The 14,933-nt window shown below is 46.3% G+C and overlaps 1 protein-coding gene across 3 annotated transcripts in view; it reads left to right on the top strand.

Moving 5' to 3' along the window:
• The window catches only part of LOC145338934 (casein kinase I-like), a 191,665-nt gene extending 177,241 nt beyond the window's left edge, over positions 1–14,424 (top strand). For all 3 annotated transcript variants that reach the window (XM_080183333.1, XM_080183334.1, XM_080183335.1), the window contains one exon: positions 14,044–14,424. In XM_080183333.1, the coding sequence (XP_080039459.1) occupies positions 14,044–14,098 (55 nt within the window). In that variant the 3' untranslated portion in view covers positions 14,099–14,424. The remainder of the gene's footprint in view (positions 1–14,043) is intronic.
• The last annotated feature ends 509 nt before the right edge of the window (positions 14,425–14,933 follow it).

The raw sequence follows: 14,933 nt of genomic DNA, 5'->3' as shown, positions 1-14,933 counted from the left end.
AGCAGGAGCCCATACCAAGCTGTGGTACAACCAGAAAGAATGCTTTCTATGGTGCCCCTGTAAAAGTTGGTGAGATTCATAGCTGACATGTCAAATTTCCTTAGTCTTCTGAGAAAGTAGAGGTGCTAGTGGGCTTTCTTAACTATAGTCTCGGCATGGGAGGGGACCAGGACAGGTTGTTGATGATCTGGACAGCTGAAACTTGAAGCTCTCGACCCTCTTCCTAATCTTCTAGGTTCAGCCCTCCTTGCACTATAACCTTCTCTAGAATCTAACCCTCTAAAATATCTCTGCTGCTCACATTCTGACCTCTTGCAAATGTGTGATTTTAACAAAGCAAAAAATGGGGGAAATGGCTTGAGCTGCAGAAGTCCCAAACTGTGGAATTCCTTCCCTAAACCTCTCTACCGAGATGCTTCCTGAAGTCTGCATATTTGACCAAGTTTTAGGTTATATCACCTTAATATCAGCTTTATGTGGATCAATGTCAATCTTGTTTTAATGCACCTCTATATATTGATCTCCTTCCTGTCTCAAGCACCAATGGGTCACTGGAGTACCCACTCCATGGCACATGCCTAGATAGGATATACATATATATGGGAGCTCTGGATTAATCACGCGCGTACGACCCCCCCCTCTTGGCGTTGGTGGCATCCAGTGGAGAGCAAAGTGTGGCATTTCATAGAATCCCTACGATGCAGAAGGAGGCCATTCGGCCCATCGTACCATTACTGACAACAATCCCATCAGGACCCTATTCCTGAAAGCCCATGTATTTTCCCTTCTAATTCCCCCTGACACTAAGGGGCAATTTAGCATGGCCAGTGCACCTAACCCATTTATTGTTGGAGTGTGGGAGGAAACCGGAGCACCTGGAGGAAACCCACACAGACACGGGGACAATGTGCAGACTCTGCACAGATAATGACCCAAGCCAGGATTCAAGCCCGGATCTCTGGTGCTGTAAGGCAGCAGTGCTAACCACTCTGCCACCATGCTGCCCCTAGTTTGGCACCAGTTTGGCTGCAGGAACTGTTCCATCGAAGGTCACATACAAATTGGGGAGAAATTTAACTGTGATCTATCCAACCTGCGTGTCTTTGGACTGGAAGGAAAACGGAGCACCTGGCGAAAAGCCCACAGGCAGGGGGAACAAAGGAAAGTACAGCACAGGAACAGGCCCTTCGGCCCTCCAAGCCTGCGCTGATCATGATGCCTGCTTAAGTTAAAACCATATGCAGTTACGGAGTCTGTATCCTTCTATTCCCATCCTATTCATGTATTCGTCGAGTTGCCCCTTAAATGCCACTATCGTACTCGCTCCCACCGCCTCCCTGGACAGCGCCTTCCAGACATTCACCACCCTCTGTGTAAAAAAACCTGCCTCACACATCTCCTCTGAACTTTTCCCCACGCACCTTAAACTTCTGTCCCTCGTACTTGACTTTTCTATCCTAGGAAAGAGCATCTGATTATCCGCTCTGTCCATGCTCCTCATAATCTTGTAAACCTCTATCAAGGTCACTCCTCAACTTCTGTCGTTCCAGTGAGAACAACCGAGTGTATCCAACTCTCCTCGTAGCTAATACCCTCCAGTCCAGGAAACATCCTGGTAAACCTCTTCTGTACCCTCTCCAAAGCGTCCACATCCTTAGGATGGGTGAACAAGCAAAGTCCGCAGACAGACGCACAAAGCCCTCATCGAACCCGGGTCCCTGAATCTATGAGACAGCAACGCTAACCACTGTGCCACCATGCTGCCATTACACTCATAAGAAGTGATGCTTTGTTACAAAAAGGGGCTATATAAAATCATTGGTACTGCTGGCACATCAAGTCCAGTGGGACTTGTGACACTTTATTTTGGCACACGTACACTACCTTTCACTCATCCTTGGAAGTTGCATAAGAGCCTCAGATGAAACTTCAGGAGTTTTTCTTGCAAATTACACTTAATGTCCCAGTTTAAAATCAAAGAATTATAACAGAATGTAATTTTTTTTAGCAGCAGTAGATGCAAACCTCAGAAGGGGATCTTCATTTAAGAAAGAAATCCAATGCATTGCATCAAACTGGTCAGATCGATATTTCTACTTATAAAATCATAGAGATACACAGCTTGGAAGCAGGCCCTTCAGCCCAATTTCTCCATGCCAACTAGGTTTCCTAAATTGAATAGTCCCATTTACCTGTGTTTGGCCCATATCCCTCTAAAGCTTTCCCATCGATGTACCTGTCCAAATATCTTTACAATGTTGTAATTGTACCCACCTCTACCACTTCCTCTGGCAGCTCCATTCCATATACACACCACTCTCTGTGTAAAAAAAGTTGCCCCCTAGGTCCCTTTTAAATCTTTCCTCTCTCACCTTAAACCTATGCCCCCTTGCTTTGGACTCCCCTACCCTGGATAAAGACCTTGGTTATTAATTTTATCTTGCTCCTCATGATTTTATAAACCCCTATAAGATCAACCCCTCACCCTCCTATGCTCCAGGGAAAATAGTCCCAGCCTCTCCTTACAATTCAAACCTTCCAGTTCCGGTAGCATCCTTGTAAATCTTTTCTGCACCCTTTGCAGTTTAATAACATCCTTCCTATAGCAGGATGACCAGATTTGTACTCAGTACTCCAAAGGTGGCCTCACCAATGTCTTATACAGTTGTAACAACGTCCCAACTCCTGTGCTCAATGCTCTGCCCGATGCAGCCAAGTGTCTACAGAACAGTTGAAACCTAGTTACTATTGTGGTTTGAAATTTTTAATCTAATAGAAACTGATTGAAACCTTTTGAGTTCCAGGACCAATCCATCGTTTTATTATGACCTACAACTTCACTTTTTGGTCATGTCATTGCCTGTATCAACTAATGCCTAGTTTATTTATTTTGAACTTGTCACTTTTGGAGACAGGGCTCTGCAGATACCCAAGCACAGAGAATATTGAATTTCACAGGAATTGCCATCACTATTCTGATACTGTTTATTTCCAGTCTGACATTCAATAGTGGCTGTCCCAATACACTGAATCATAGCACCACTACAGAGCGGAAGAAGGCCATTTGGCCTGTCGAGTCTGCACCAACCACAATTCCACCCAGGCTTATCCCTGTCCTCCCACATATTTACCTTGCTAGTCTCCCTGAAGGGGCAATTTATCATGGCCAATTAACCCAACCCGCACACCTTTGGACAGTGGGAGGAAACCTAAGCAGACACGGGAAGAACATGCGGTCTCCTCTTAGTGACCCGAGACTGGAATTGAACCCTGGCGCTGCGAGGCAGCAGTGCTAACCACCGTGCCACCCATTGAAGCTTGCTTTGAGTTGACGTCAGTTCTTTTTGAGTTGATGCATCGATTTCTCCGATGAAAACTAAAGCCAGCCATCTGACAGTGAGTGGAATGGCTTGCCTGATGCTCATAAATAGGGGAAAATAAGAAAGTGAAGATTCCCTAAAGGATGTATGTACTTAGTAAAGCCTGTTTCACCTGTAACATGATACCTTCCAGATGTGTTCCCCATTCCACTTGGGAGAAAGGTCGTCTCCTCTAACATGCTCTGTAATTATGGAGCTGTAATACTTTGTGAAAGAATAACGTTAGGGAAATATTGACATCCTGACATTGCAAGTATAGTGGCTCCCTAATTTTCGATTAGACTTCGCTGTTGGCTTCACTCCACTGGATCTAACGAGCTTAAATCTAGATGGTACAACTTTATATATACTGAGGTGGCAGAAGCAGCACCTGACTATAAGATACAATGTAAAGGAGACTTTCTAGAGTGTAGTCACTGGGTACTGAATAAACATAATGACTGCCACTGATGTGAACTAAATTTTTAAAGCCTACAGCTAAATGTTGAATCATCTTTAGTGCTGATTGGACCAAGACATTAATATTGTCAGGGAAGATTGCTCAGGCCATTATTAATCATATGATTAACAAAGAGGGTCAGAAGCCTGACAACACCAGTTTTAAGTCCAATCAATTTATTTGATAGTAAACTCACGTCAAATGAATTGGTTGGACTTAAACCTGGTGTTGTTAGACTTCTTACTGTGTTTACCCCAGTCCAACGCCGGCATCTCCACATCATAACAAAGACAAGCAGGACATTCGAGCCTCCTCTTCCATTTGATAAATTGTGGCCCTAATGCCACTCTCCTGCCTGCCTCCTATAACGCTTAACTCCCTTGTCAATCAAAAATGTGTCCAGTTCAGCCTTGAATATGTGCCGTGACCCAGCCTCCTGTCGGCTGTGGAAAGACTAACAATCCTCTGACAAAAGAGATTGTTCCTCATGTCCGAATTAAGTGGGTGATCCCTTTATTGTTTTTTAACTGTGCTGCCTAGCTCTGGCTTCTCCCACAAGAAGAAACATCTTCCCCTGTCAAGCCCCATCAGAATCTAACAGTACAGTCTAATCAGCGCGGGTGGCACCATGCCTCACAGCTCCAGAGACCAGGCCTCGGGTCACTGTCTGTGTGGAGTTTGCACGTTCCCCCCGTGCCTGCGTGGGCTTCCTCTGGGTGCTCCGGTTTCCTCCCACACTCCAAAGATGTGCAGGTTAGGTTGATTGGCCATGCTAAATTGTCCCTTAATGTCAGGGGGATGAGCAGGGTAAATGCATGGGTCAGGGAGATGAGGCCTAAGTTGGATTTTTGTCAGTGCCGGCTCAATGGGCCAAATAGCCTCCTACACTGTATGGTATTCTATGATGAATAAGATTATCTCTTCTTCTAAGCTGCAACGTGTACAGGCCCAACCTGTGCAGACAACCCCATCATCCCAGGAAAAACTTGCTTTCAATGCAAGCCTATCCCTCAAGTCAGCGAACATTGTACACAGTCCTCCAGGTACAATCTCATCAATGCCCTGTATGACTGCTGCAAGACTTAACTATTTTCATACTCCATCCACTTTGCAATAAAGACCAATGTTCCATTTACCTTCCTAATTGCTCGCTGTACCTGCAGGCGAACTCTGTGATTCATGCACAAGGACACCCAGATCCCTCTGTATTTCAGCATTCCGGATCTCGCTTCCTTTAAATAATAATCTGCTTTTCTAGCCTTCCCATCAAGTGTCAATCTCACGCTTTCCCACATTATAGTCCATCGGCTCATTTTCTGCCCATTCACTTAATCTATCCACATCTCTTTGCCAACTTTTTGTATCCACCTCACAACTTGCTTTGCTACCTATCTATATCATCAGAAAATTTGGCTACTATGCATTCTGTCCCTTAGAACTATAGAATTCTTACAGGCCATTCAACCTATCGTGTATACTGACTCTCCAAAAGAATATCCCATCCAGGCCAACCACCACCACCCCCCCCCCCCCCCCCCCCACCCCGCCCTATCCCTGTAACCCCACACACTTCCCATGGCCAATCCATCTAATCCTACACATCTTTGGACACAAGGGGCAATTTGGCATGGACAATCCCCACCTAACCAGCGCACCTTTGGAGTGTGGGAGGCACCCGGAGGAAACCCACGCAGACACTGGGAGAATGTGTAAATGCCATGCTAAGTCACCGATATCATTAACATAGATCGTGATTAAGTGAAACCCCACCACTAAACCCTGTAGTACTCCTCTATTTAGAGCTCATCAACTGAAAATGACCCACTTCTCCCAACTCTGTTTCCTGTTGGTCAGTTCTCTAAACTATCACCCTGTTTATCAGTGCTTGTGGTTCAGGCAGTAATCCAGAAATTAATACCTTGTGGTCCTGCTATTTAATTTAGTCTCTTGATGCCCGTTGTCCCTAAACCGAACCTGTTCCTTAGTCCCACCTATGTTGTTCATACCAACATAGACCACAAAAATTGGATTCCTTCCCTCTCACTCTAAGTCCCTCTCCATCTTTGAGGAGATGTCATTAGCCCTGGCAGTAGGCGGGCAGTGCAGCCTTTGGAACTCATGCTCTTTGTTGCAGAGAACAACATCTCGCTCTCTAACTAAGCTGTCCATTACTAAAACCACATTAATTTTTATTCTCCCGACTTGAATGGCTTCCCATACCATGGTGCTGTGGTCAGTTTGCTCATCCTCCCTTCAGTTTTTGATCTTATTCACACAAGAATCTCAAACCTGTTGGACAAGTGTGTTGAGGAACAGAGGGACCTCGGAGTACAAGTACGTTGTTGGTTGAAAGCAACATCAAAGGTAGACAGGGTGATGAAGGCACACTGGCCTTCATCAGTCAGGGCATTTGAGTATAAGAGTTGGGATGTTATGTTGCAGTTGTATAAGTAGTTGGTGAGGACGCACTTGGAGTATTGTGCACAGTTTTGGTCACCCTGTTATAGGAAAGACGTCGATAAACTAGAAAGAGTGCAGAGAAGGTTTGCGAGGATGTTGCCAGGACTCGTGGGCCCGAGTTATAGGGAGAGATTGGCCAGGCTAGGACTTTATTCCTTGGAACATAAGAGCATGAGGGATAATCTTACTGAGGTGTATAAAATCATGAGGGGCATCAATAGGGAAGGGGAATTGAAAACTAGAGGGCATTGGAGGGGGAAAGAGTTTAAAAGGGACCTGAGGGGCAACTTCAGGTAGGGGTGGGGTGTGTGTATGGAATGAGCTGCTGGAGAAAGTGGTTGAGGTGGGTTCAATAGCAACATTTAAAAAGCATTTGGATAAGTACATGGATGGGAAAGGATTAGAGGGATGTGGGCCAAACATAGGCAATTGGGACGAGCTGGGAGGACACTGTTGGGTTGGGCCGAAGGGCCTGTTTCCATGCTGTATTGCTCTATGACTCTAAGTGCAAGGGCTGAGGCTCCTCCATTGACACCTTCAAGATTCTCATACATCCCACATTCATAGGCACACCCTTCAATCCTTGACCAGATCTCAAATACCTAGCCTGAGGAGTGCAGCTATCTCCCGGAACCAAGTGTCCGGATAGCTTTCCCTCTCACTCATGCATCTAAAGCTCGGATTCCAGCTCTTCAGCTCAGCGCCATAGTTCTTTGAGCTATAAATGTGTTGCTGCGAATCACGCAGAGACCCACCAACGCCCACATACTGCAACTCCAACACATCACCTGTCCTACCATGTTTGTGTCCAATTTCACTCAGTTAAGTTTGCATCTTTGAGAGATTAAATGCTTGAAAACTCATCAATTACCTATCTGCTCACTTAATTAAAACCAAGAGCTTTTGGAGACTGAAAAAACAATAGAAAAAGCAATACCTGCTTCCCTCTCTGGACCTAATTGCTAAATTAGTACTTGCTGCACTTTGTGCCATAGCAAGGCCTGCCTACTCCGATAAAGGGCTGCTGACTCTCACACGTTTCAGCTGCAAAACCAGCGTCCCACTGCAGTCATTGACATTAATTGCCTTCGGTTGGTTGATAGGTAACCACAGCTGCTGGGCAATTTCTGTCTCCTTGTCTCCTTAGATGGCTGGAGTTTTAGAGTTGTACGTCAGAATCTGTCTGCTCAGCTAAATTATAGCTCAGGAAAATCTCAGCAGAGATGCCCACCTGCAACACATTGTACCCGATCGCACTCGGACATTGTGCCCCCAAGAAATCTCCCCACTGCACCGTCTGTGAGCTCAGTTCAGACTTGGAAATTGTGGCCAGTCTATGCTGCCGGAAAGAGGCAGCGAGAGAAGCTGGGAACCTGGTAGAATGGTCAAGAAAGCTCAAGGACCTCTCTGCAGTCAGTCACTTCAGGCAGCATCTGTGGAGAGGACAATGATTGATGTTTTGGTTATAACTCCTTTCTTTTAGCTGGGAAAGGGTTTATACCAGAAACAGAGGATTTTGCGCCCTCTGTCTACAAATGCGAAGCTAGCCTGCTGAATGCTTCCAGCTTTTGCAGTTCCAGAGTGAAATGTGAAGACTTGGAGAAGTTGCGCTGTTGTGGGGGGGACAGGTTACGCCGTTGCAGGAGGGGGTACAGGTTACGCCGTTGCAGGGGAGGGTACAGGTTACGCTGTTGCGGGGGGGCAGGTTACACCGATATGGGGGAGGCTGGGGCGGGTTGCAGGGGAGGGGGCAGGTTACGCCGTTGCGGGGGGTGGGGGGGCAGATTACGCCGTTGCCGGTGGGGGGGGAACAGGTTACGCCATTGCAGGGGTGGGAGGGGGCAGGTTACACCATTGCAGGGGAGGGTACAGGCTGTGCCATTGCGGGGGCTGGGGGGGCAGTTGCGCCATTGCAGGGGGCAGGTTACGCCGCCAGATACAGGGAGTGCACACTCCACTAACTCCTGGTCAGTCAGTGATAGTTAATGACAAACGTGAGCTTGCTCTTCTGAAATGCTGGTGCTGTGTGCAGGCTTTGTGCTGACTGTTCAAGTTCTGCATGTCTGCACCATCACCCTTCCTCCGAAGGGTGGACAGTACAGTCTCATCCCACCACCCATGCAGGACAATGATGTCACATCAATGTCTTATTGCTACCAATGAACAACACCAGGATCTTTCCAGGTTGTGAAATATAGGTTGTAACTCTTCCCACCGCTGTGAGCCCAGACTGGAAACACGCAGCCACCTCTCTGTGAACCATCACTGATGAGTCTGCACATCCCATCGTCATCTTCGAAGGACAACTATCAACCTTTTAAAGGTTTTTTTTGAGCCGCATGCATTGGTACTTCCATTCTAGCCATCACGTGGTGACACGTGGCCTAAACGTGCCTCAGCAGTCCGAAGTGCGTTCAAAAGTAGTGAGTTACGTGCTGTGTAAAGGCTGTTTGAAGTTGCACAGTGTTGTGTCCGGTTTGCCCCAGTGTGAATGTGGGAGGGTTTGATTGGGCCATAGACTAAAACGTCCTCTTGGGTGTTAAAAACTATACAGCTGTTGAAAAGGCAGCAACTGCACTGTTATATCCAGCCAGTTAGTGCGGAGTTTAGAAGGCTGAGGGGGGGATCTTATAGAGACGTATAAGATAATGAAGGGGATAGATAGGATAGAGGTAGCGAAATTCTTCCCACTTAGAAAGGATAGCAGGACTAGAGGACATGGCCTCAAGATAAGCGGGGGGGGGGGGTGCAGTTTAGATTAGAGTTGAGGAGGAACTTCTTCACTCAAAGGGTGGTGAATCTCTGGAATTCTCTGCCCGTTGAAGTGGTGGAGGCTACCTTGCTAAATATATTTAAGACACGGGTAGATAGGTTTCTGATAGACAGGGGAATTAAGGGTTATGGGGAGAAAGCGGGAAAGTGGAACTGATCCACTTCAGATCAGCCACGATCTTATTGAATGGCGGGGCAGGCTCGAGGGGCTAGATGGCCGACTCCTGTTCCTATTTCTTATGAGGTGCGCTGTTGGGGAGGGAGTTCCCGGAGTTTGACCCAGCGGCAGTGAAGGAACAGCCGCTATATATTTCCAAGGCTCAAAGGGCTAGATGGCCTACCCCCCCCTCCTATTTCTTACGTTCTTAATGTACAGCAGGATCTGTGGAAATGAGTCACCATTCCCAGCAAAGGCAAACAAAAGGGAAAACTCGCACCTCACATTTATAATGGTGTTTCTTGAACTGAGCTGCCAAGAATATTTGATCAGAAGCTTCACACTTTACTGGCTGAAAACTTCTTTCAAGCATTGAATTACTTGACAAGCGCAGATGAAAGCAATTATTGTCTGCATATTGTGTACTCGTTGAGCAGTATTAGAGTCATTGTGTTAATGTCTCTGTATGCAGATCAACATCTGGGAATAAAGTAAGGACAGATGTTCACGTCTGCATTAATGAGCAGATCTCAGGATCGCAGTGGAAATATGCCCCTGGAACAGCTTGTATCTACTGTGCAATAGCCACTTTATACAGCTACCTATTGGGCTGCACTCTGTGGGTTTGGGTACACATTGGGAAATAAGACCATAAGATATAGGAGCAGAATTAGGCCATTTGGCCCATCGAGTCTGCTCTGCCATTCAGTCATGGCTGATATGTTTCTCATCCCCATCCTCCTGTTGAGACTTTACTCTACCCTTGCCCACCATATTAGAATCGCCTTGCCTCCTAGCTACTCTCTCCCACCCCTGCCCATTTCATTGTAGGTAGGGCACCTCCTGCTTGTTGATAAAGCACTTAAATTTAAAGACTATTTACTCATATCACAAGTAAGCTACTGTGAGAATTCCCCGAGTCACCACACTCCGGCGTCCGTTCGGGTATACTGAGGGAGAATTTAGCACGGCCAGTACGCCTTTCAAGACTGTAGGAGGGAAACCAGAGAAAACCCAGGCAGATACGAAGAGAATGTGCAAACTCCACACAGACAGTGACCAAAACCAGGAATCGAATCCCTGGTGCTGAGAGGCAGCAATGTGTGCCACTGTGCTGCCCTGTCTGTCTGTTAGAGCTGACTCATAGCTGCTTGGTTCTAGATTGGTTCTTGTTTCCCACCCCCCCCCCCCCCCCCCCAATGATTCGGAGGTGGTGTATCAATGTCCCAATCTTGTCGAGGCCATTGTGGAGCAAACCCGACATTTCACAAAGAATTTCATCCGCTGGCCAACTGCGTTCTTAACTAGTTGGATAGAATTTTGCAGCTTGCATCTTTCCGTTTTGCCTGTTGATATTTTTTCAATCCCTGTTTGGTTTGCACCTATGTTTTATGCTCAGTTTACGCTAGTACAGAGTTTTGGCAGAAGCTTATTTTTCCCCCAGCTGCCAGCGCAAGAGACATTTAATTTTGCAAGCACAGCCAGTTGCTCATGTTCATCATCATTCTAATATACTTTACTGCTATTATTACCTTTTCATCCGACAGAAAATTTACATTTGGAACTTGTCTGGCCCATTGAATTGATGCAAAGTATATTACATCATTTAGTCCATTTTTGTTGCCACATGAGAATTTTCAGTGAAGCCAATGGCCAGCTATCACCACCTTTTTCCAAGTTCTTTAATTCTCTCTGACCCTGACTTGTCCCAGAGAATAGACCGATCTCTGGAACCTTGCCCAAGTGAGAGTGAACTGTTCAATTAAGTTGAATCCTGAGCGAACTTGCTTGATAGTTTATCAATGCACAGTGATCGGGGAGAGAGCCTGATCGCCCTCCTTCACCCTACCCCTCCCGGACCACTGCGGTTATTTATTGCATCAACTACCTCTTCCGTTTTCTTCAACTTCAAGAATGCATCATGGATGAGGCTCGCAATTTATCATCCGCCTGGTTCCCTGATGTAACTTCCAGTTAAACGTCAGCCACCGTGCATTCCGCAAAGGCCACATCCCCGTTTTGCATCCTTCCATGGGCTGTACACGCTGGATCCAGCAAAGGTTTTGGACCTGACAACAGCTCAGCTGTCGTACAAAGAACAAAGAGAAGTACAGCACAGGAACAGGCCCTTCAGCCCCTCCAAGCCTGTGCCAGTTATGATGCCTGTCTAAACTAAAACGATATACACTTAAGAGTCCATATCCTGCCATTCCCATCTTATTCGCGTATTCATCTAATTGTCCCGTTAAGTGCCGCTATCGTACTTGCTCGCACCACCCCTCCAGGCAGCGAGTTCCAGACATTCACCACCCTCTGTGTAAAAAAAAACTTGCCTCGCACATCTCCTCTAAACTTTTCCCCATGCGCCTTAAACCTATGCCCCCTAATAGTTGTCTTTTCCACCCTAGGAAAGAGCATCTGACTATCCACTCTGTCCAAGCCTCTCATAATCTTGTAGACCTCTGTCCGGTCACCCCTCAACCTCTGTCTTTACAGTGAGAACAAATACAGTTTATACAACCTCTCATAACTAATACCCTCCAGACCAGGCAACACCCTAGTAAACCTCTTCTGAACCCACTGCAAAACATCCACATCCTTCTGGTGGTGTGGTGACCAGAATTATACACAATATTCTAAATGAGGCCTAATTAAGGTTCTGTACAACAGCAACATGACCCGCCAATTTTTATACTTAATGCCCTGACCGATGAAGGCAAGCATGCCGTATGTTTCTTGATGACCTTATCCACCTCTAAGTACATCTGCTCCACAGCTAGCCACACCCTAACCAAGCTGAACAAGTACAGCTGCAATACTGGCAAATTACCCAAATGTACATCATCCTAAGAAGTAGGATAAATCCAATACAACCCATTACTGCCCATCAACCTGACATGTGCCTTGTAGATGGCGGGAAAGCTCTGGGGAGTCGAGCACTGAGTTACTGTCTGCAGCATTGAGAACTTCTGATGTGCTCTTGTAACTCCAGTATTTAAGTTTCCGGTCAATGACATCTTCAGGTGTGTGGAGTGTAACACTAACAACATTCAAGAAGTATGACACTATCCAGGACAAAGCCCACTTGATCAGCACCCCATTCACTCCCTCCACACAGAGGCAGCAGTGTTTACTGTCTACAAGATGCACTGTAGCAACTCACCAAGGCTCCTTTGACAGCACCCCTCAAACGCATGAGCTCCTGGAAGGACAAGGGTGGCAGACACATGGGAGCACCACCTTCTGTCAAGTTTTCCTCCAAGCCACACAGCACCCTAATTTGGAAATATATCAGCCATTCTCTCACTGTTGCTGGGTCACACTTGTAGAACTCCTTCCCTCACAGTACTATGGATGTACCTCCATCACATGGACTGTAGCAGGTTCAAGAAGTGGCTCACCACCACCTCGAGGGCAACAAGAGATGGGCAATAGACGTTGGCCTAGTTAGTTACACTCGGCCCATGAATGAATTTCCAAAGAAGGTATTGGTGAACCGGTTACAGTATCCTGAGTCGCTCTCTTCCCGGCACCAGCTTTTTATTTCTATATTTTTCAAATTTAATCCCTCATCTCAAGCTGCCATGGTGGGATTTGATCTTTCTATTAATATTTAGTCTTGAAATCTGAGTTCAGTAATGTTACTGAACACCATTGTCACCAAAATATGTTGACACTCGTGTTCTTGAGGAAACATTTGCTTGTTAAATTTGTATTCAGATATCTACAAGAGTCCTAGAGGTTTACGGTATAAAAACAGGCTCTTCGACCCAACTTGTCAATGCCATCCCTTTTTTAACGACTAAGCTAGTCCCAATTGCCCGTATTTGGCCCATATCCCTCTATACCCATCATACCCATTTAATTGTCTAAGTGCTTTTTAAAAAACAAAATTGTACCCGCCTCTATTACTACCTCTGGCAGCTTGTTCCAGACACTCACCACCTCTGTTAAAAAATTTCCCTTCTGGATCCTTTTGTATCTCTCTCTCTCTCACCTTAATCCTATGCCCTCTAGTTTTAGACTCCCCTACCTTTTGGGAATGATGTTGACTGTCGAGCTAATCTGTGCCCCTCGTTATTTTATAGACCTCTGTAAGGTCACCAGAGGTTGATTCATTTTGATGCTGATGTCCTCGAATGAATGCCAATCTGTGCCTCTGATGTGGAGATGCTGTCATTGGACTGGGGTAAACACAGTCAGAAGTCCCACAACACCAGGTTAAAGTCCAACAAGTTTATTTGATAGTAAACCCACAAACTTTTGGGGTTTGCCCCTTCGTCTCACCTGACTTCAACCTGGTGTCGTGAAACTTCTTTCTCTGTCCATGGCCAGACCTCTTGACTCGTGCTGAACTAGTTGGGTCCTGTCTGGGTTTGTAGGTCAATGTTTAACTTGCATACAGAACTACGGGGTTCTGTTTAAGATGTAAGCTAAAACTTTGCATACAATGCACTGCACAAAAACAGACCATCCAATTTAACTATCCAATATCTGGATCTACAGTGCTTCTGATGAGCCTCCTCCTGATCCAACCCTATCAGCATTACCTCTTCCTTTCTCCCTCATGAAGTTATCTAGCTCCCCCTCGATTTGGGTATCAAACATATATGTATATACAGCAGTTTTTTAGTGTTCAAGTAGCTTTATTTCTCAATGAGTGACTAGATCAGCTTGTATCTTTTGATCTGGGGGTTATAAGGGATGCCCAACCTCAGGAATATATGAGCCCCTGTCAGAAGATTATGATCGTTTACCTTTGATCATTCAGCAGAGTCTCTGGGAGTTTTGTTAATGCTTTTTTTTCCTTGTTTCTCCTTGTCTCCCACCTCCAGGTGTTGCTGTTTCTTCAAGAGGAAAAGAAAGAAGAATACAAACAGGCATAAATGACTGCAGCTCTCGAGGGACTGCGAGGTTCAACTTGCATGTTCAACTCCCTTCGATTTGAATGAAAATGCCACGTGACTGGTTGAGAAGCTTCAGACTCAATGATCTTTGTATTGTATTATTATTATTATTTTTCTTTGCCTGTGCCTGCGTGTCCTCCGCTGGGAAAGGAGTCTTCTTTCTTATTTTTTTTTTGCCCTTCAAACACTCAGGCTCGATCTCACTTCTTAACAGGACAACTGGCGTTCCCACCGAGAGAGATGGCCAGGCAGATGCAGCAGACACCAGTCCTGGGCTTTTCTCTATCCCTGGCTGCGGTTGAAGGGGTGGCCGGGGTGGGGGGAGGTGCAGTGGGTGGTCATGGGGAAGGGTTGGGGGAGGGGGGGACAGACCGCAGGTGAATAATTCCCCCCCCACCCCCACCCCCAAACCTCTCCTCCCCAGTTACCCCTCCCCAGCTAAGACGAGCTGTGTGCTGAGAGACCCTCACTGGGTACAAATAGACTCTGTGGAGAGATGGCCACCCAGGGAGTTGAGGGGAGTCAACCAAACTGACAAGGGAGGGCAGATTAGAGGGGCATTTGTCGCGGGAAAAAAAAGTGATTGTTCCATTTTGTGATGTAGCGTATAAGCTGTGAGAAACCTGAATCTCTCCCCTCCCTCAGTCTTTCCTACTTTGAAATTTCCAGGTGCCGGCAGGTATATTGTGTATTTGCCGGCTGAAGTAATTTTTTTAAAGAAAAAGAGGTGGTCTCTTTTGCTTTCTTAAGGTGCACTTAATGTTGGGGCGGGTGTGTGTGGATGTGTGTGTGTGTGTGTGCGTGTGTCACTGACATTC

Source organism: Carcharhinus amblyrhynchos, unplaced genomic scaffold (assembly GCF_965287045.1).
Source record: "Carcharhinus amblyrhynchos unplaced genomic scaffold, sCarAmb.v2.hapA chromosome_251, whole genome shotgun sequence".
NCBI classification, from domain to species: Eukaryota; Metazoa; Chordata; class Chondrichthyes; order Carcharhiniformes; family Carcharhinidae; genus Carcharhinus; species Carcharhinus amblyrhynchos.
This window is presented reverse-complemented; position numbering and strand designations above follow the sequence as displayed.